At 54.9% G+C, this 19,053-nt stretch overlaps 1 protein-coding gene across 1 annotated transcript; it reads right to left on the bottom strand.

The window, feature by feature from the left end:
• Positions 1 to 5,304: 5,304 nt before the first annotated feature.
• LOC127053424 (steroid 17-alpha-hydroxylase/17,20 lyase) lies at positions 5,305 to 18,484 on the bottom strand. Its single transcript, XM_050958142.1, has 9 exons — positions 18,169 to 18,484; positions 15,380 to 15,518; positions 13,366 to 13,595; positions 12,564 to 12,650; positions 11,187 to 11,399; positions 10,353 to 10,522; positions 10,132 to 10,235; positions 8,850 to 9,076; positions 5,305 to 6,415 (listed from the first exon to the last, which is right to left on the bottom strand). The coding sequence occupies exons 1-9, from the start codon at positions 18,475 to 18,477 to the stop codon at positions 6,368 to 6,370; spliced, it is 1,527 nt and encodes a 508-aa protein (XP_050814099.1). The 5' UTR covers positions 18,478 to 18,484; the 3' UTR covers positions 5,305 to 6,367.
• Between the last annotated feature and the right edge of the window lie 569 nt (positions 18,485 to 19,053).

The following is a 19,053-nucleotide window of genomic DNA, read 5'->3' as shown; positions in this document are numbered from 1 at the left end:
TGGGGAATTGAACCCAGGTCTTCCAAGTCCCAGGCTAACACCTGAACCACCAGACTGTCCTTCCTCTCTGCTAACTGTATATTTTTGGGGCAGATACTCTTACCAGCCGGAGACCTGGGCACTAGCAGCCACTGCCCATTACCTTCTGCTGTCATGGGCCTTTTGCTGGTGGTAAGTGCAAGGCTTCGGAGGAGCCCAAGCTCCTTGGGGAGTTGGTCCATGCCCCAGTGAATGGGAGGTGGCAGCAGCCCGGGACCGATGGCAAGCGTGGGTGCTGGCTCTTTAAGATGGGAGCTGGGAGCCTGCTGAGATCAGTCTAATCATGTCTCAGTCAGTGTCTGTGCAAGGCTGCTAGGGGGGCATGGACTTGACACAGTCTGCTGACACCAGCGTGCCCAGATCGGCATCTCCTTCCTCTGTCATGCAGGCCAGAGACTTGGTACATGAATCTAACCAAAGGCCTCATATTCAAAGCACTGAATGCTCCCCATCGCATTTGTTACACTCGCTAATGCTCAGCATTGTTGTTTTGGCTGATGGAGCCCAGGTTTCAACGTGTGATGGTCAGGGGCAGCCTGTGTACCTGTGTACACTGTAATGATGTTTACTTGCAATATATTATTCAGTCACTAGAGATCTCTGCACTGTATGGAGATCCAGACTTGGTGAACACGATGACAAAGCTGGAACTCAAGTTGTGCGCAAGTCTGTTTATGGCTATGAACATAGCTTGGTTTAATCAACACCTTCTTCTCAGAAAGCCAGAAATTCCATCTCATGGCATATGCTAGAAATTCTCCAAACAATTGTATCATAAGACCTGGTGCAAAAGGAATCTATGATCAGCCCTTATCACTGCAAGAAACCAGAAATGAGCTCCACCTTCCAACTATTAATATTGTGAGTAATTCAGCTACTGCAACGAGGATACAATGTGCTGGCTTAATACATCCACTTGTCTCCCTCCAGTAGCTGACCCCAATGAAGATAAAATCCTGCTGCTTACCAGTAATTAAAGTTAGCTCCTTTAGATCAAGACAAGCGGCAGGGGCTTGACTGTGGTGCCATCAGTCCAGGGTTTGACCCACTCTGCCTATTGTCTGTGTCCCCAATTTTCTACAAGCACTACAGAATCAGGGAATATTTTTTTCCCCTTGTCTCACTTCTTGCAGGTTCACTTCCCCAAGACAATTTCACTGTGACTTTGAGGGCTGAACAAACCCAGAAAACTTTGTGCCAAATCCAGCCATAGCATCAGGGTCTGGCTAGGCCCTTGTGGGGCTGCTGACAGACGGGGAGAACTGGCTCATTTCTGCTGCGGAATCTGGCTCACATTTTTCTAGATGGCAGCGACTAACCTAGATACTTCCAAAGTAGGTTACTCTATTGCCTGTGGCTGACTGAATATTGCAGGAGCAACGAAAGTAAATGGCTGGAAAGGCACATTACCACTGTGATGGGCACAGACAGAGATAAAGGGAAAGGATCCTACCTCATTTATTGGCTTTTATTAACCTACAAGTTAATTCCATAGTGGAGTGGGTTTCCTAGTGGCCAGAGCTGGGAGCCTGCGTATCAGGAGCCCTGGGTTCTGATTCCTACTCTCTCACAAACTCTCTGTGTGGGGTTAGGAGGTCAATTACTTTCCCTGCACCTCAGACTAGGTTTGTGCTGAGGAGAAGAGATCAGTGTTGAAAATCATTGTGATATTTAGTGGTTTTTTTAAAGCCCCAGCTCCTGGAGTCAGGTGATCACGTGAGAATCTTGGCTTTTATTTAAAACAAAACAAAACCCACATATGATTCGAATCCTTGTGGTCATGGAGAAAAGCTTGCCACTGCGATGGCCACAGGCTCAACCACATGATTTTTTTTTTTTTTTGAAGTCAACCTGGTAATTATTGGGGCTTGTCTCCTGGCTTGTGAACTCCTGGGAACTGGCCACAGGGGGAGCTCTTTCAGAGCTGCTCAGGGCCAGTAACATGCCAGGTGTGCCACAACTGAGGCAAGTCTTGTCGGCAAGGGAGGCAGTGGCGCTCACCCTACCACTCCTAATGGGAAGGGGTGGCATTAGTCTAGGTGCAGAGTGTCAGTTCAAAGGGAGCGGTAGTGGGTTTTATGTGGACCCCTGGGGCAGTCCAGTTGACAGGGCTCTCCGGGCCTAGTGCCTCTCTAGGCTAGTCCTCCATTAAAAGCAAAGAGCTGCAGGCTTCCAGGCCAGGATCAGGAAGTGCTGTATCTGATAGGGGCCTCTCGGCGCTGGCCCCGGCCCTGCCTCTGCTGCTTCCCCATATGTACTGCACCGACCTGCTCCCGGCTGCATCATCTGACAATCACACCCTGCTTCCCCCGTGGTTCCCTGGCTGTGTCTCTCCCCGCTCGCATCCAGCTTCCCTGCTGCACCTGGCTTGCCTGGTTTGCCTGGTTTCCCAGGGGCCAGGCACCTACCTGGGACAGGCTCTTTGCACAGAGCTTGATGCCCACTCCCCTACTTGGCATGGGGAGTGGGGATGTATCTGCATCTGCCCCCCGGGCAGGTCTTAGATTGTACAGCTAGAAGGGACCACTGTCATCACAGTCACCCCCCGGCAGCCTCTGCCCCTGTCCCCCGGCAGCCGAGCCCAGGCAGGAAGCAAGCTGCTGCGGAGGTCTCCCAGTCAGGCTCTGTCAGGCAGAAGTGGCTCCATCCTGTTCCCCGCCTGGCTGCCAGGGAGAGCCACCAAACATGGGAGGGAGAGCGCAAACTCCCCCCCACCACCACCATCCCTGGAGGTAACATGGGGCCAGGAGACCACAGTGGCTTGAGGAGGGGAGAGTGTCACTGGGCAGAAGAGACGTGGGGCAGTCGCATGTCTTCCATTTTAGATTGTGCCCCCCAGTACAGGGTGGCACGAGTCATCTACCTGCCACATAGGACTGGGGGATGGGGCTGACGGGAATGATAGTTGCCCTCTTAGTGCAGTCATCGCAATGACCTCAAATGCCCCCTTTTCCTTCTGCAGACACACAACTGGTCCACCCTTCCACGACCTGCCGGCTAGCGATGTCAGGCACCTGGAAAAAATCCCCTCTCAACTGACGTGGCTCTGCTGCCAAAAGGCCAGTGTAGATGGAGTTATACGGGTATAAAAAAACCTTTTGCCAGTACAGCAGATTTTGTTTGGGGAACTACATACAACCGTTCAGAGAACTTCCATCCATCCCCATACACCCTCCATCCAAACCCTTTCTAAATTAGATGAGGCCATAGATAAAATCTAGCAGGGTTGGAAAATAGAAGGGTTTTGTGTTGGTGTTTTTAAGTCCATTTACAAACCTAAGTGCCAGAAATGTACAAACTGTCCCCTTCCCCCTATTCCCTCCTGTCCCTCTGCTGTGAGCTGGGTACTTGCCATCCAGCACATCCTTGCTTTTCACACCATCTGAAAGCAGAGGAGCCGCCTGGATCCCTATTTTGCTCTTCCTCCTTTAGAGCAAAACTGCACCCAGCTGCATGATGAAGGGCCACATGCTAAATTCTGCCCTTGGTGACGTGGGCACGTCTCTCCCCAGCAACATAGCAGGCCTGGCATGCAGCTAGCCGAGGGCAGGGTTAGACCCTCTAGCTCGTTTGGCCGCGTCTGCAGCACCATTTACTTTGCAAGCTTTGCGTGCACTAAGGTAGTGTTGTAACAAATCTCTGGCCAGTCGGGAACTACTCTGCTGTTGCTATGCGATGCACCCTTGGCCATTCAGAACTCCATGGCGACTGACAATCTAGGGTGATGGAACCCAGACCCTTCTGCCCCAGAGCATGAGCTCCTGCTATTTGATCTGAAGAAGAATCTCCATTAGCAGTATAGGGCCTTTGACTCATAGTTGAACAGTTCTGATTTGATCCAAAGGAGGGCAATGGTGGCTCAGACTCACTAGCCAGCTCATTAATTTTCCCAGGTGTTTCTGATGGTGAGTTGGATTTTTGGGGTAACGCCTTACAGCTAAAGGTTTCTTTCAGATTCCCTCCCCTCCTAAAGTGCTGGAAATTATTACCAAAAAAACTAGGCTTGCAAGATCGATTGTATTCAGTACTGAAGCCAGAGATCCTAAATCCAAATAGCACAAAGCTTTGGGTTACTTAGCACTTAGTTCCAGATCTGGTTTGAACTTTTCTGTTTAGGACTGTGGCAAAGCTGCAGCACCAAATAGCCTATTTTTGAGCGGGTTTCCCAACAAAAATGAAGAACATAAAAATGGGCCAGACTGGGTTAGACCAAAGGTCCATCTAGCCCAGTATCCTGTCTACCGACAGTGACCAATGCCAGGTGCCCCAGAGGGAATGAACAGAACAGGGAAACATCAAGTGATCCATCTCTTGTAGCCCATTCCCAGCTTCTGGCAAACAGAGGCTAGGGACACCATCCCTGCTCATCCTAGCTAATAGCCATTGATGGACCTGTCCTCCATGAACTGATCTAGTTCGTTTTTGAACCCTATTATGGTCTTGGCCTTCACAACATCCTCTGGCAAGGAGTACCACAGGTTGACTGTGCGTTGTGTGAAGAAATACTGCCTTGTGTTTATTTTAAACCTGCTGCCTATTAATTTCATTTGGTGTCCCCTAGTACTTGTGTTATGGGAAGGAGTAAATAACACTTCCTGATTTACTTCCTCCACACTAGTCATGATTTTATAGACCTCTCTTTTCCAAGCAACATGTGAATATGGCACCATCTAGCGAATGCCTTGGGTAAATCCCATTGCCACATGGGCCAGAGATCAAGTTTGAAAATGCTACGTTCCTGGTTTCACTCCCTTTTACCACTCCTGGGGGACAGGACTGTTGAGGAGGAGACAGAAGACACACAGGGATTCTAGGAAGCAAAGAAAGCGAGGGCCTGGTTTTTCAGAGGCACTGAACACTGCAGTTCCCACCAGCCCCGCTCCTGGAGTGAGTCCCATGCAGATGCACAGATCCTGCACATGTGAAGCGCTGTGCAGGATCAGATTCATAGACTGTGGTGACTTTGACAACCCTGGCCACTTTTGATACAGAAAAGATGTCCTTAGAAGGGCATCTTGCCAGGTTAACAATAATAATCCCTAGTTATTATACAGTGCTTTGCAAATCTTAAAGGGCTTCACCAAGGAGTTCAGTATCATTAATGCCATGTCACAGATGGGGAAACTGAGGTACAGAGCAGCAAGAGACACTTATCCAAGTCACCTGATGGGCAGAGACACGTGTGTGTGTGTTATAAAAATCTCATCAACAGAAATTGTTCCAGACCTTTTTTAAGCAGACAAATTAAATAGAACTTAAAACAAGATTTTATTTTATTTTTTTTAAGTGAAATTTCCCCTGATTCCAACACTAACAAAATCATTCTGGTTTCATTGGGGTAACATTGTGTCAGTATCCCAAAAGTCATATGGGAGTCGGGGGAGAGGGGAGAATCTATGTGGGTTTGTTGTTTGTTTCATACCAGCTCCTGTTTTTGAATACAGGGGAAGAGCTCATTTCTTTCTATGCTCCCTCTGCTGCTGCTGGGTTTTGTTTTTTTTTTCTTGTTCTAAGTTGTTGCCTTGTTGCTATTTAGTTAAATATTAAGAGCTCAGGTAATGGGGGTGGGGAGGGAATCTAATTGCATGGCTCCCTCTTGTATAGTCTGGTTTTTACGGCGAGAGCAAACACAGACTCTTTACTCTAGTAAAAGGTTATCCCAATCACTGAGGACATGCTGTAATCCAGCCAGATTGCTGAATAGCTGCGGATCATAAAACCATAGACAGTGAAAATGCCAGCTCGCTGCAGGGTAAATGTTAAAAGGCACCAGCAGATAGGTGATAATACCATTTATTTATATAGCAACACACTTTACAGGGGGCAAGGATGGGCTCGTGGCTAAAACTCCCGCCTGGCAATGGGCAGAGATGGTTTTGATTCCCAGCTCTGCCACACACTTCCAGTGGACTCTTGGGCAAGTCACTTAATCTCCCAGTGCCTTAGTTACCCATATGTAAATTGGGGCTAATGCTGCCAGTGCGAGAACTTAGGGATTGTCTGTAGCTCAATGGGGCCTTGATCGCTGCTGGGTGCTACTGTGATATAAACAATGTGGACCAAAGTCATGCTCCTAGAACTGAAAGCACCGCCCTTTGGGTGGAACATGGTGGATGTCTATCGGCACACGGCAACCTGACATGGCTAATTAGGACAGCAAGGCAAACGGAGAGACAGAATGTAGTTACCCACGTCGGAACTTGCTTGGCACAGCAGAGCTATTTTTGTCAACCTTTTATGGCCGCAAGCAGACAGGAGCACAAGCTGTAGGAAAGAGGAAGGTTGGCCTACTGGTTAGAGCCCCAGCCTGGGACTCAGGAGAAGCGGATTAAATGCTCTGCTCTGCCTCAGTCTCCCAGTGCCTTGGTTTTCCCATCTGTAAAATGAGGATAATAGTGACTGTGAGAACAAACACATGGAGGATTGTGAGGCACTCAGCTACTACGGTGCCATTGGAGTGAGCGAGAGGGGTCTGAGGGCTCTTTGGAAGAGCCATGTGATGTCAGCGGTGACAGATGCAGCCTGGGACAAGCTCCTAGGTCAGCAGGTCCAGTCTCCTGCTAGCTAACCCCAGCACATACACTGGAAGCTGGCTAAGGGGGTTGTTCCCTGGTGGAAGGCTGCTCCAGACCCTCCCCCACTCTCATGGGTAGAAACCTTCCATGAATTTCCAGTCTGAATTTGTTCATGGCTACTTTATCCTCGTTTGTTCCTGCCTGCTAGCGGCACAAGCTCTTCTCCCTCCCTGGTGTTTACCCCCCTCCCCTGCTGTATTTATAGCGAGCTGCCAGAGCCCTGCTCAGCCTTCGTTTTCCTAGGCTCTTTTCGTCCCCTCTTATAAGACAGGCTCTCTGGTCCCCTGACCGTCCTTGGAGCCCTTTCCTGCACTGCTCCACTCTGAATTCATCTTTCTGGCGTTGCCCCCAGTATTCCAGACGAGGCCGCCCCAGTGCCTTGTTCCAGGACATGGACGCTTCTCTAGCTCAACTGACCCGCCCCCCAGGGTCGCAGCTGCCCACATCAGCTTTCCAAAACACCTCAGGAGCAGCTGCACTCATGTTTCCATTAGATGACAAGGGAAAAAGGGGAGCTGTCCCCAGGCTGCCCTCGCCCTGCACCGGTGAAAATTGCTGCTCTCGGGATTCCAGAGTCCTGATCCTTTGGGGCGGCCCAGCTCAGAGAAGGCAGGGGCATTTTGGATGAAGTTTTGTCTCAAAGGCCTGCTTGGGAATGCCGTTGTCTCTCACTAGCTAAGGGACGCATTCAGGCCTTGTGCCATCAGTGCAATCGCTCTGAAGCAGCTGTGGCTAGTGAAATGGCTCCATGTCTAGTTGGCAGCCGGTATCAAATGGAGTGCCCCAAGGGTCGGTCCTGGGGCTGGTTTTGGTCACTATCTTCATTAATGATCTGGAGGATGGTGTGGACTGCACTCTCAGCAATTTTGCAGATAACACTAAACTGGGAGGAGTGGTAGATACGCTGGAGAGTAGGGATAGGATACAGAGGGACCTAGACAAATTGGAGGACTGGGCCAAAAGAAACCTGATGAGGTTCAACAAGGACAAGTGCAGAGTCCTGCACTTAGGATGGAAGAATCCCATGCACTGCTACAGACTAGGGACCGAATGGCTAGGCAGCAGTTCTGCAGAAAAGGACCTAGGGGTTACAGTGGACGAGAAGCTGGATATGAGTCAACAGTGTGCCCTTGTTGCCAAGAAGGCTAATGGCATTTTGGGCTGTATAAGTGGGAGCATTGCCAGGAGATCGAGGGACATGCTCATGCTCCTCTATTTGGCATTGGAGTGGCTGAGGGAACTGGGATTGTTTAGTCTGCAGAAGAGAAGAATGAGGGGCGATTTGATAGCTGCTTTCAACTACCTGAAAGGGGGTTCCAAAGAGGATGGATCTAGACTGTTCTCAGTGGTAGCAGATGACAGAACAAGCAGTAATGGTCTCATGTTGCAGCGGGAGGTTTAGGTTGCATATTAGGAAAAACTTTTTCTAGAAGGATGGTGAAGCACTGGAATGGGTTACCTAGGGAGGTGGTGGAATCTCCTTCCTTAGAGGTTTTTAAGGTCAGGCTTGACAAAGCCCTGGCTGGGATAGAACCAGTGACTCCTCTGGGGGCTGGGAGCTGTAACAGACCTCCATCCTCTGCACATCAGGCAGAGAGGATGTAATATGCAGATCAACGATTTCCAGTAGTATACACCTGTGAATTACGCTACTGTCTGTCGAAGGGCTTGTCTACACATGAATCTTATTCTGGATTAAGGCTGGGCGTGAACTCAGAGTGGAATTGTTAGCCCCCTGAGGAGCTGAGCTGGGTCCCTGAGGGCCGAGGCCCCTTTATGAGGTTTTTTCCCCATCTGCTCCCATGGAACAGGAAACCTGCCTCTCCTGGTCCCCTAAGCCCCTCCACTAACTCACTCCCTCTGCACCCTGCCTGGCCCCTGAGGGACTGAACCCCCCTGCAGCCATGGCAGAGCAATGAGGGGGGAGCAGCACACTATATCCTGGTCCATGCAGCCAGGGCACAGCCTCTGACTGCCGTTACAGGGGCTCAGACACCCTGGAACCAGCAGCAGTTTCCCCTGGAGCACTGACCCACTGGGCCCATCCCTGCCCAAATAACGACCCAACCAATGCTCCTTTCACCCGTCCAGAGGATAGAACCATCCCTGGGGTTGGACAGAGCCCTGCCCTGTCCAGCCGCCTCCCACGCTGTGTCCCTGGAGAGGCTGGCCGGGTCCATGGTGCGGGCAGCTCTACACGCCATCCCGCCAGGCCGCCCGCAGTCTGGCCTTGACCTTGAATGGCTGCACTTGGAGTACCACGCCGAACTTGCCCTCCAGCGAGGGCAGCAACTGGCCTGGCAGGGCCTCCAGGGTGAACCGCTGCAGGATCCAGGCCAGGAAGAGGAAGAGCTCCATCTTAGCCAAGCGTTCTCCTAGGCACACCCGGATCCCGGCTCCGAAGGGCAGGTAACTGGGTGAGGGGGAGTAGAGCCGATTGCCCCGCTCGTCCAGGAAGCGACCTGCAGGGGGCACAGCAGCCTCATTAAAGGGTGGGACGGCATCGTTGGCGAGACGGTTCCTTATGCGCGAGGCGCCTGGGACTGTGGTTGGGGGGCAGAGCTGTTCTACAGCAGGACCAAGGCAGCCCTCTCTGCTTCCTTCATGTTCACCTGCTGGGCAACCGGCCCAGGAGACCCCCACTTGTGTGGGGAAGCGGGGGCTCTGGGCTGAAGCTGGCCGTGGAAGTGCTGGCTTTCCCCCTCGGCCCCAACCCAGAGGGAGAGGTGTAGGGCGTATCCCAGCCAGTCTCACTGTGCACGTGGTGCGTCTCATAAGGGCAGAGACCTGCCAAACTCACCTCACACGTCCCTCCAAAGGGCTGTGCCGGGGTGCCGAGGCCCGAATCGTAGCAGCAACCTGATGGCGTGAGCTCTGCACCCTCCTGCACATACCCCCACCCACAGACACACTTGGGTCTGTCCTGAGTCCCTTGCTCCATTCGAAGGCGCGAGACAATGCCTCTGCACTTGGAGCCTCTCCGATTTATCACCGGATCCTGGCAGCCCTCGCCTCCCGGGAAGAAGCTCCAGCCTGGCACAGCCCAGACTGCGTAAGGTCAATGCAAGGTGGGCCAACCTGGTGCTCGAACACAGGAGGCTCCGATGCAGCTGGTCACCTGTGGGCCCAGCGCTGCCCAAACAGAGGGACACAGGTCCCCTTGCTCAGCAGCGCCCCCTGCTGGATGCTTGAGGAGCAGCGTCGCTAGGCTCCATACAGCCCCGCGCTGTCCTCCGCCTGGGAGAACGGGGACTGTGGCCTGGGGACTCGAGGGAGGGCAGCACCTCCTAGCCCAGGGATCCCCCCCAAGCTCGAATGAGCCCCTGGCCGCAGCTCTCCCCACCAGTGATCTGGGCTGCAGCCAGCTCCTGGCTTTGCTCGGCGGTAACAGACAAAGAGGCAAAGTCTGGCACTTCCCTGGCTCAGCAATGACCCTGTCGGCCCGGGGGGCAGAGACGGGCGGCTGCTGATGCTAAGCCCAAAGCTTCAGCCAGGAAGGGTGGAGAAAAGGACCCACCTGGGTTAAACTCTTCTGGTTTGTCCCATTCCTTCTCATCGTGGTGAAGGGACCAGATGTTGATGATGACCTGGGCTCCCTTTGGGATGGTGTATTCCCCGATGCTGCAGCGTGGGGGGAGAGGGAATAATTCAGTGCCTTGCTCAGCCATCACCTCCTCCCCCTGTCAAAGGAGGGATAGGGTGGGGCCATGAGCTGGGATGTGCCCAGAGAAGTCTCACCTGGCGTCCGTAAGGGCCACATGTGGGATCAGCAGAGGGGAGATAGGCCGGATGCGCAGGACCTCGCTGATAGTGGCCTCCAGGTAGGGTAGCTGCTGCCTGTCGCTAAGCTGGGGGTGTCTCTCGAAGCCGATCTTCTGATCCAGTTCCTCCTGGATCTTCCTCTGCACCTGGGGGCACAGTCCAGCCGGGCCAGCGTTAGCCGAGCAAAGGGATTGCTAAGGGCTACAGGTCTCCCTATGGCAAAGCATGTCACTTTGATCCAGCTACTAAATGATCTGGGTAGGGTACATATACTACTGCCCCCTAGTGAATTGAATCAGGACCCTCACTGTGTGTCCCGGGCCCTGTAAGGCCAAAAGCTAGTGGAGATTCTCTGTAGCGACTGTCTGAGTTCTGTCCCTAGCTTGGTGTGCAGCAGAGCCCCATTCGATGGTCCCAGCAGGGCCCAGCTTTGTCACAATATTGACCCAGAACAGCTTGTTTGGCCCCTCCAAGCAGGACAGATGTGAAGGATCGCTGTTAAATGCTCGCCAGGGTCTGAGGGGGGGTTCCAGAGACCCTGGGATCATTGAGGGGGACCCCAGCCCAAGCTAGGTAAGGGGTAGCTATTCCAGAGGAGATTGTTAGTCTAGGACAGACAGGAAATGCCTGGGGACCGGGCCACTGGGCACACGCTCATCCTGCCCTCCATGTTCCACAGCCAGCCCTGGGGCCACGCAAGGAATGGCCTGGAGGAGGGGGCACCCTGGGTGCTCTTCTCCAGCAGGCTCTGCGCTTCGGGGTGGGCGCGGGGCAGCAGGGCCGGGTGGGCGGGGGGGGGGGCGTGCGCACCTCTGGGTAGTGGAGCAGGTAGAGCACAGCCCACTTGAGCCCGGTGCTGGTGGTCTCGACGCCCGCCCCGAAGATGTCGGCCACGGTCATGAGGAGGTGGTCGTCCGTCAGCTCCAGCGGCTGGGCCAGCCGGCTGTTGTTGTTCTCCAAGTTGAGCTGGGCGCGCAGCAGCGCATCCATCAGGTCGTTGGCCGAGTCGCTGCCCAGCGCTTCCTGCAAGGGGGCAGGACAGCAGAGGTCAGGGGTGGCTGCCGGGGAGCTGGGCAAGTGGGTCCCTCCCGGCCCCCTGCTACCTCTCAATGTCAGTTCATACGCCAGGGCGATCGGATGGGCCTAGAGCCGGTTGCCCCCTCCCCACCCAGAAAGACCCCCACTGGGGTGGATGAGGGGTATGGGCCCAACACTCCAAGCCAGGTGAAGGTGGCCATTTAAGATGGATGGGAGCAGTGTCTTTGCCCCTGACCTGTGGCTAAACCTCCCACCTCCCCAGCACTCCCTTCCCCCACCCGACGGGGGCTGGGGACAAGGGCAACGTTCGGTCCTGCCTGGGAACATACTAAGCCTGGGTAATAACACCTCGCTCTCACCAGTAGGTCTCACAGCACTTTGCAAAGGAGCGGGCAGTACCATTAGCCCCATTTTACAGATGGGGAAACAGAGGCACAGGGCAGGGACAGGACCTGCCCACAGTCACTCAGCAGGCCAGCGGCAGAACCCAGCCCTCCTATTCACAAGGCCTCTCAGTGTGGCTGGGAAGTTTCATGTTACAGGTGGGAAACTGAGGCATGGGGGGGGCCGGGACTTGGCTCAGGTTACACAGTGGGTCGGCAGGAGATCTGGGAATTGGACCTAGATCTGCGCTGCTGCAGGACGTTTCTATGCTACCCACTCCAGAGTGGGGTGTGGTGGCAGAGCTGAGCATGGGGAGCCCAGGACTGGGATAGCAGCAGGTGCTGGAGTTCAGGACGGGGGGGCACTAGCAGTGCTGGGGCAGGCAATCTCATGCTGTAGCCCCCTCCCCACTGTACACCACGCACTGTGGGTGTGGGAAGAGTTTCTTTTCCTTAGAGTAAGGTGAGGGTTGTACACAGAGTGGGGGGCATGGTTCCCTGGCACTGCTAAACCCCTCCCTTCATACAGTCACAGCAGGTGCTGTGTGCTCCCATCCCCTGGGTCACGCAGGTAGCTGGTCAGCTGAGGCTCCTGCTGCCTGGGGACAGATCAGCAATGGTGGGTGCAGATCCCCATGGCAAGGCCTCGATGATTTGGAAATGTGGGGTGCAGATTGTTGCAACACACCCCCCCTGCCCGGCGGCTGGGACCCAGGCCCAGCCCTGGGTCTGTGCAGCCTGTGAGCAGCCACGCAGAGCCACCTACCTTGTGTTCCTTGAACTGCTTCTGCAGCAGCCGGTCTCTGACCTCCACGCACCTCTTCAGCAACGCCAGGTCCTTGTTGGGAAAAACCTGCGGGAGGAAAGACCAGTGGTGACACCCATTCGCTCCCCTTCATCTCAGCCCAGCCCCACGTGCTCCCTAGGGGCGCTGACATGCCCTGCGAAGTCTGAGGCAGGTGTGCATCCCAAGCCAGAGCAAGTGCCCCCTGGTTCCCAAACTAGCCGTTTTCTTCCAGAGCCCTGGGTCTCCCAGCAGGTCCAGCTGGGGGGGGGAGGGAAGGTGGCCCACCAGGGTCCGTAGGACCCTTAGTGTCAGGTGCCTTGTTTGGGCAGCAAAACGCTGTGGGCTAAAGTCACCCACTTCTTCTGAATGGCTGGGGTAGGTAGCAACAACCACAAATGTCCAGCAGCGTCCGAGAGCCAGCACGGTGCCGCGGCAGCGAGCCGGGGACTGTCCTTCAGAGAGCAAGACGACAACCTTCTCTTGGTGCTTCTGGGAAGTGCTGGTGTTTTCTGTGCTCTGTGTTTTGTGCAAATCCACCAATGTACCAAGATTGTCCACTGGCTGCTGGACATCGCTTTGCCGACCTCCCAGTGAATGTAGCAACGATTTTATAGTCACTCACTGACTGCAGTGAATTCGTGCCTGGTGCCGCTCCAGCCAGAGAGAGGTTCTGTGGGCTACTAGGCGAGTCAGCCAGCCTACTCTGGCCAGTGAAAACTGAGGAGGGGCAAATCAGAGCTGGGCTAAGAGCCCCTCTTCCACCACCGCCTCCAGCTCTCACCTGCAGACAGGGGAAGATGTCCACCAGGCTCTCTTGGCCCACCGTGTCCACGATGCCTTGACTATATTGCAGCGTGGCCTCGAAGTCGGGATCCTCTCGCTTGTAGCAGGAGCTGAAGCACAGAGAGCACATCACATTGGTGATGGCTCGGCTGAACTCCGGGGCTATGTCCAGGAAGGTGTCCTGCGAAGTCCTGAGAGTCTCGCACAGGGAGGCAGCTTCCCGGTAGACTAGAAGGCAGAAGAGAGATGGTGGGGCATCTGATGAGCACCAGAGTCTGGCAAGCGGGGACAGCGGATTGAGCCTGGGAGGGTGTCAGCACAACTGGGGTGAGGGTGACTGGAACTGGACTTGGGGGCGGGGTGGTATATTGTGTACAGGGCTGGAATAGCAAGGGGCTGTGGGTCAGGATAGAGAGAGATTGGCAGCACTGTGGGGGAGCCCATGACCGGAATAACAGGCGGCTGTGGGTCGGGGTCGAGGGGTATTGGCAGCACTGTGGGGGAGCCCATGATGGGAATAGCAGGGGGCTGTGGGTCAGGGTCGAGGGGTATTGGCAGCGCTGTGGGGGAGCTGGTGACTGGACTAGCAGGGGGCTGTGGGTCGGGGTCGAGGGGTATTGGCAGCGCTGTGGGGGAGCCCATGATGGGAATAGCAGGGGGCTGTGGGTCGGGGTTGAGGGGTACTGGCAGCGCTGTGGGGGAGCCCGTGACCGGAATAGCAGGGGGCTGTGGATCGGGGTTGAGGGGTATTGGCAGCGCTGTGGGGGAGCCCGTGACCGGAATAGCAGGGGGCTGTGGGTCGGGGTCGAGGGGTATTGGCAGTGCTGTGGGGGAGCCCGTGACCAGAATAGCAGGGGGCTGTGGATCGGGGTTGAGGGATATTGGCAGCGCTGTGGGGGAGCCCGTGACCAGAACAGCAGGCGGCTGTGGGTCGGAGTCGAGGGGTATTGGCAGCGCTGTGGGGGAGCCCGTGACCAGAATAGCAGGCGGCTGTGGGTCGGGGTCGAGGGGTATTGGCAGCGCTGTGGGGGAGCCCGTGACCGGAAGAGCAGGGGGTAGGTAATGGGATGAGGTCTGGGCTGATGATTCAATTGCTGCCTGTGGATTGTGGGGGAGGCAAGGAAGATGAGACTGTAAAAGCAACATGTGTCCCAGCTCATGAGTCAGGCCCAGTAAAACTCGTGGCTGATTTGGTAAAAATTCCCAGCAGCGTCACGGGTAAAGTATCGATTTTCCCGGGATAAGCGCAGCCACCACGTCCTCCCCAGACTGGAAGGAGGCAGTGCCAGGAATCCGCGTGGGCTGATCTCACGCTCGCTGTGCCTCATAGCTCGTTTTCCAAGCAGCGATGCCACTAGCTATGGGCCTCGGCTGCTGAACTGCTGCCGTGGTACAAGCCTCACCCAGCACGAGATCGGCACACGCGGATGGCACTTCCTCCACCTTACTGTTGGAAACGTCACAGGACGGGCCGAATGCTGCGATTTCCATGCAGGCCCTGAAATCGTGCTTTTCACAGGGCCCTCATCGTGATTAAGGCACGGCAGCAGAGCTGTGATATGCAGAGCCCGGGGCTGGGATAGCCCAGGGTCTGCAGGGTGGGATTGGGAGGTACCAGTGGTACTGTGCACGTGGGGGAGCCCAGGGCCTGCAGGGCGGGATTGGGAGGTACCGGCGATTCCGTGTGTGCGGGGAGCTAGGGACTGGGATAGCCCGGGGCCTGCAGAGCAGGATTAAGAGGTACCAGTGGTACCGTGCGTGCGGGAAGCCTGGGGCTGGGATCGCCCAGGATAGACGTGGGGTAGGTAAAACATGGGGTAGGTCAATGAACAGATGGGAGAAACTGAGGCACAGAACACCACTGTGACTTGCCCAAGGAATCTGTGGTGGAGCAAGGAATATAACCCAGTTCCGCTATCGGCCAGCGCTGCACCCTACCCAGTAGCCCATCTGTCTCCTCTACCACGGTTGGCTGGCCTCCCCAGATGCAGAGGCAGGGGAGTGGCACTTACTGATTTTCTCTAGGGCCAGCGTCCCTTTTCTGAACACGGAGAGTGCCGCGTGCACCTGCTTACGCTGGAATTTCCAGAGCGGGCTGTAGCTGGCGAAGGCGATGTCTTTGCCGTCCCTGGTCAGCATGTCCGTGGTCACCTGAGGGCAAGGAGAGGGACATAGCAATCTCCTCTGCCGCTGGCAGGACAGCGAGATGGGAGTGAAAAACCTGGCCTGGGAGCCAGCTATGTCACCTTGCCACGTCTGCACCCTGCTTTTAGCCCATCCCGGCAGGGTTCTTCCCTGCGGGCCCGGCCCCCCAGGTGTTGGAGCTGACCTGGATCAGCCGTGCAGTGCCTAGCTCCTGCCGGGCCCAAGGGGCTAAGCCAAGGTCCCGTGCTCTGCATGGCCATAGGGGACACACTGGGCTGCCTCCAAGTCCCGGGCGCTGCGGGGTGAGCAACTGGGACAGTGCCTGTAACCTGTGTGGACACAGGAGTGCCTTGTCTTGGGCATTGGTGCCCCCCTCTGGATATTTAAGGAACAGCGTGGCTGGGATTCGACGGGGGAGGAAATGGGTCAGCCTGGCCTCTGGCCTGCAGGTCTGTGGGGTTTGGTGCCTGAGTTTTGTCCCGTCTGTGGCTGGAGTTGCAGGGCTGATGGAGTGGTGGCGTGGGAGCAGCTGGCATGTCTTCCTGCCCTGCCCACTTGACTGCAGTTCCAGTGTGCTTGGTTAGGGCTGGGGGAGCAGCTTTTCACCTCCACCGAGCCCGCCTCCTCCCACCCCACATTTTCTGGCCCTACGCAAGTTCAACATCTCTGGGGTTGGCAGAGTGCCATCTCTTGGATCAATGGTAAATGTGGCCCTTTGGGGCTGTGTAAAGCCCTACACACAGTCTGTGACATCATCCCTAGAGCACATTTCATCCCAGAGCATCTACGAGAGCTTTGCATGTTATGCAGGCACCAGAGCAGCTTAACCCAGCACTGAAATGCAGCCACCTCTGGGATGGAACGCAGCCCCGCTTTAACAGTGCATGCCAGTCTCGCCCAACAGTTTGGGACAAGAGGTGACGTGCCCTCCCCCATTGAAACCAGAAGGGGAATGTGGCCAGGGCAGGGGGGGTCCTCTGGGACACATACATGTCCCTGGACCTGCAGCCTGGGTCAGCAGAGTCACTCTAATGTTGTGGGGATAAATGAAGCATAGGGGAAAAAACCCCGAGTGGCCTTCAGGAGCCAGATGTGAGTAGAGACGCTGCCGTGGTGGGGTCATTACTGTCACATACTGAAGTAACCCTGTTGTGACCCAAGAGACCCTCTCAATGCCAGCTGACCAGGGGTTTCAGACATAGCCGGATTCTGGGCTGTCTATTCTGGTTCACCAAAGAATGTCAGGTGAGGTCTAAAGGGAAAGCCGGGGTCATCAGAGGCGTTGTGACATGGATGTGCAGAGACTACGTGAGGCGTTATGCCCAGAGACTGGAAATACGTTTTAACGTCTGTACCAAGACAGCGTTGGCCGGCCAGGTTTTCTGTCAGAGAAAGGATGTTTGTTCCCCTGTTTCTCTGTCGGCGTGTAAATAAAGCATAGGAAGCTAACACAACAGGTGCAGGTCGACATTCCAAGTCAACAGAGAGACACAAACACAACAGGGAGGAGCACACAGAAAAAAACAAGCGACGGCGGTAGTAAGGCGTGATTCTGCCTCTGAGGACAGACAATAAACTTTGGGGATACACAGAGAAGGCAAAGAGGACACCCTTCTCCTGCACCTAGGAAGCAAATGGGCAGTGCATTGATACCCATGAAAACCGGATTACAACCGGCCTTGGTCAAAATTTGGGGTGAGAGAAACTGCTGTATGCAGGAGGTGAACCCGTGAGGTCTGTTTAGTCTCTGGAAAGCATGGTATCATTTTGTTTCCAGGCTCCTCACTCACCAGCTCCTGAAGCTCTAAACTCTGATAACAAACTTAGTCGTGTTTTCACTAGAACTATATGGCTGGGCTGCGGTGTTAAATCAAGCACTGGTCTGGAGCTGAATATGACCATCTGGTGCCAAGACTGTGCCTTTGGGAATAGCAAGCCTGTGATTTCTGAGCGTAGTCAGTGTCAGGGGCTGGCTACCCAGGGCAATACTTCAAAGGGACGTGGGGAGTGGGGTGCACCTGTTGTGACCCTGCAAGGCTAAGTGAGGTCTAGCCCGGAGGAGAGTGCTTAGCTGGTGGTGTTAGGAGCAGGCCTCCAGCTAAACAGAAGCAGGATTCCTGTATTCTGGAGGTCAGGGCGTAACCAGATGACTCACGAGCCTGGGTACCCTGAGAACCAGCCACTTTTATCCCGAGGGTGCCACCTACATGAATAAAGAGGCTTTAGTTCCTGCACAGCAGCTCAAGGGTTAACAGGAGCATGGTTTTCCCCCCTATGTGGGATCTCAAGCTGGGGGCTATGAACAGGTTGGGGAGTCAGGGGGTGGATGGGTCTCACAGTCACTCCTCCCCTTCCTTCTGACTAGATGAGAAGGAGGGGAAATGTGGGGTCACCACAGTGGAAAGGGTCTGACCCACTGCCCTAGTGTGTTTAATACCTGTCATTCAACTATCTTAAAGCACCACAAGGTGGGGTATTATCCCCCTGCTTTTAGAGATGGGGAAACTGAGGCACAGAGTGGGGAAGTGCCTTGCCCAAGGACCCCCAACCGGCTGGGAATAGAACCCAGGTGTCCCACCCCTGTGCTCTACTCACTAGGCTTTGCTGCCTTTCTATCCCAGGCAGCTAGAGGGACAGCGCCGCATGGGTTACTTACGGTGTGGGGCCGGCCGGCAAAAGTATTTCCCTTTTTCAGCACCTCCTTGGCATGCCGGTAGTGGCTCACCACCACCATGTAGTGGGAGCCCATCTTCAGGGAGTAGAGGCTGCCGTATTTCTTCTGCAGGCTGTGGAATAGGAGGTGGAGCTGGGGATTACTGCCCAGATGCAGCAGGCTCCCGATGATGGGCAGGGAGGGCAGGCTCCTAGGGTACTTGGCCCTGGTCTCTGCTTTCCCCTTTGCCCGTCTCCAGAAGGAGAGGAGCACCAGCACCAGGAGCAGTGCGCCCAGGAGTGGGACCATCATCCTTCGATGTGGCTGTCGGCTCTTCCTGGAGCGAGCGAGGCACGATCCCTTATAAGGGTTTTTGCTGACATTGCCTTGGCTTGGGGTTGCCTGTTGCCTTGCAGAGGGCTGTGTTATCAATAGCTTGGAAGATAACCAGTCACTTGGGCTGGAACACAGCCAGCCTCCCGGCTGCCAGCGCAGCGAGAGCAGAATCCGTCTTTAGTGAGTTTGGCTAATTGAGCTGGTCTTTGCCAGCTCCTAAAAATCCCAGCAAAATCAACATGGGTTGTGGGTTTGGCAGGCAGGAAGGATCAGCAGAGCCTCCTGGGGTCAGAGCAAACCTAGGAACCATTGCCTTTGCCAGGATGCATGGCAAGACTTTCTTACTGTTATGTGCATTAGGGTAGCCGCTAGAGGCCCCCCCCAAGTGAAATTGTGGCCCCATTGCAGCAGGTGCTGTACAGCTGCATAGTGAGAGCCAATCCTGGCCCCTGACCATTTACAATCCAATTAGACAAAGGAAGATTTCAATCCCCATTGCACACATGGGGACCATTCAAGGAGTAGGAGACTGGCCAAAGGTGGGACTTGAAC

The sequence above is a fragment of the Gopherus flavomarginatus genome, chromosome 6 (assembly GCF_025201925.1).
Source record: "Gopherus flavomarginatus isolate rGopFla2 chromosome 6, rGopFla2.mat.asm, whole genome shotgun sequence".
NCBI lineage: Eukaryota > Metazoa > Chordata > Testudines > Testudinidae > Gopherus > Gopherus flavomarginatus.
Note: the sequence above shows the minus strand (reverse complement) of the source record. Positions and strands in the feature narration are given on the sequence as shown.